We start from the raw sequence: 1,804 nt of genomic DNA on the forward strand, positions 1-1,804 counted from the left end.
TCACACCTCTCTCTATACCTGAGACATATTATAGGCATACAACACATAAAAATTCTAGATATCACTATAAAGCAATACAAACATGTATTCTACATGTGCTAATAATAATGGAAAGACCTTTTTTTTTTCTTTGGGATGGGGAATGCTATAGCAGTCCTTGAAGTGAAGAAGCAGTGCTATGATCAATGACAGTTACACAATCAGGATATAAAGAGTTTCCTTTTTTTGGCTACATTCCTAAATGCCCTATTCACATCCTTGTTCCTTAGGCTGTAAATGAGGGGATTAAGCATGGGGTTTATCACAGTATAAAATACAGACACCACTTTTGCCTGCTTCTCTGAGGATTTAGGTGTCATATAGTTAATGATGGCTGACCCATAAAAAATAATGACCACAAGGAGGTGGGAGCCACAAGTGGAGAATGCCTTGAGTCTCCCTGAGGTTGTTTTCATCCTGATCACAGTCACTATAATGGAGCCATAGGACACCAGAATCAGAGATACAGGTGCAAGAAGAATCACCACACCCATTAAGAAAATGGCCATCTTTGAACTGTGGGTGTCTGCAGAAGCCAAGGCTAAGAGGGCTGGAGACTCACAAAAGAAATGAGCAATTCTATTATCTCCTTGGTAGGGGAGTTGCAATGTGAATGTGGTGTCAACCAAGGTCACTAGAATACCACTGGCCCAGCAACCTAAGGCCAAGTGGCCACATAGCCTCCAGGTCATGATGATATGGTAGTGCATGGGGTCACAGATTGCCAAGTACCTGTCATAGGACATCACAGCTAACAGTGCACACTCTGTACATCCTAAAAAGAGGGAGAAAAGAAGCTGAGCTGCACAGCCTGTGAAGGAAATTACCTTTCTTCTGGATAACATGTGAGCAAGAGTTTGGGGAACAATACAAGTAGAGAAGCACAGGTCAGCCAAAGACAAGTTGCAAAGGAAAAAGTACATGGATGTATGGAGTTGTGAATCAATCAGAACTAGGGAGATGAGAAGAAGGTTTCCAAGCACAGTAACCAAGTAGACTATCAGAAAGAAAATGAAGAGCAGTAGTTGAATTTGAAAATCATCAGAAAGTCCTAGAAAGAAGAATTCTGTCACCCAGGTCTTGTTGATGTCCCTCATGTTGTTTTTTTGTTTTTTAGAAGAATAATGAGATATTGGGTAGAAGACTGTAACCTAAAGAATCATAGAATCCACTATTAGAAGAGATCTTTAAAGTTCAATTTCCTACCCAAACATTAAATGTTGCTCTCATAAGGGATTATTGAACACATCCAATGTAAGCAGTACACTATCACACCAGCAAGCAATTCTACTTGTGGGCAACTCTAAGTGTTAGAAAATGCTTCTTTATATTTAACAAAAATCTTCCACAATCTGACCACTGATGCCCATTGATTTGGCTCTTCTTTTATTCCCTCTTCTACATATGCTCTCTTGGTAACCTCATCATCATTAAGGGCATTAATGAAGATGACTATCACATCTGTATACTTAAATCCATTCTCTTTCCTGAGCTTCAGGTCCACATTGTCAAATGTCTATTGAACATTTCAAATTGGATGTCCTAAAGATATCTTAATATGCTTAAAATGAAACACATTATCTTTCCCCTTAAATCTTTCTCTCTTCCAGAATTTCCCATTTCCATCAAATATCTTTTCATCTCTTTCTCTTTTCATTCTCCCAAGATTTTAACCCATGTATTAACCCTGAGTCTTTGCCCTTTATCACTCAATAAATGTAATTTGTTATCATATCTTGCCATATCAATATCTAGCAATATCTCT

At 38.4% G+C, this 1,804-nt stretch overlaps 1 protein-coding gene across 1 annotated transcript; it reads right to left on the reverse strand.

Annotated features, from left to right (window-relative positions):
- Positions 1-200: 200 nt before the first annotated feature.
- LOC123233683 (olfactory receptor 2D2-like) lies at positions 201-1,148 on the reverse strand. The gene has a single exon (XM_044659742.1). It carries the CDS (start codon positions 1,134-1,136, stop codon positions 201-203), a length of 936 nt encoding a protein of 311 aa, XP_044515677.1. The 5' UTR covers positions 1,137-1,148.
- Positions 1,149-1,804: the final 656 nt, after the last annotated feature.

Source organism: Gracilinanus agilis, chromosome 2, assembly GCF_016433145.1.
Source record: "Gracilinanus agilis isolate LMUSP501 chromosome 2, AgileGrace, whole genome shotgun sequence".
NCBI classification, from domain to species: domain Eukaryota; kingdom Metazoa; phylum Chordata; class Mammalia; order Didelphimorphia; family Didelphidae; genus Gracilinanus; species Gracilinanus agilis.

Bases quoted from the DNA above. Each gene is read 5' to 3' on its own strand.
- LOC123233683 (XM_044659742.1), bottom strand. From the start codon at position 1,136: ATGAGGGACATCAACAAGACCTGGGTGACAGAATTCTTCTTTCTAGGA.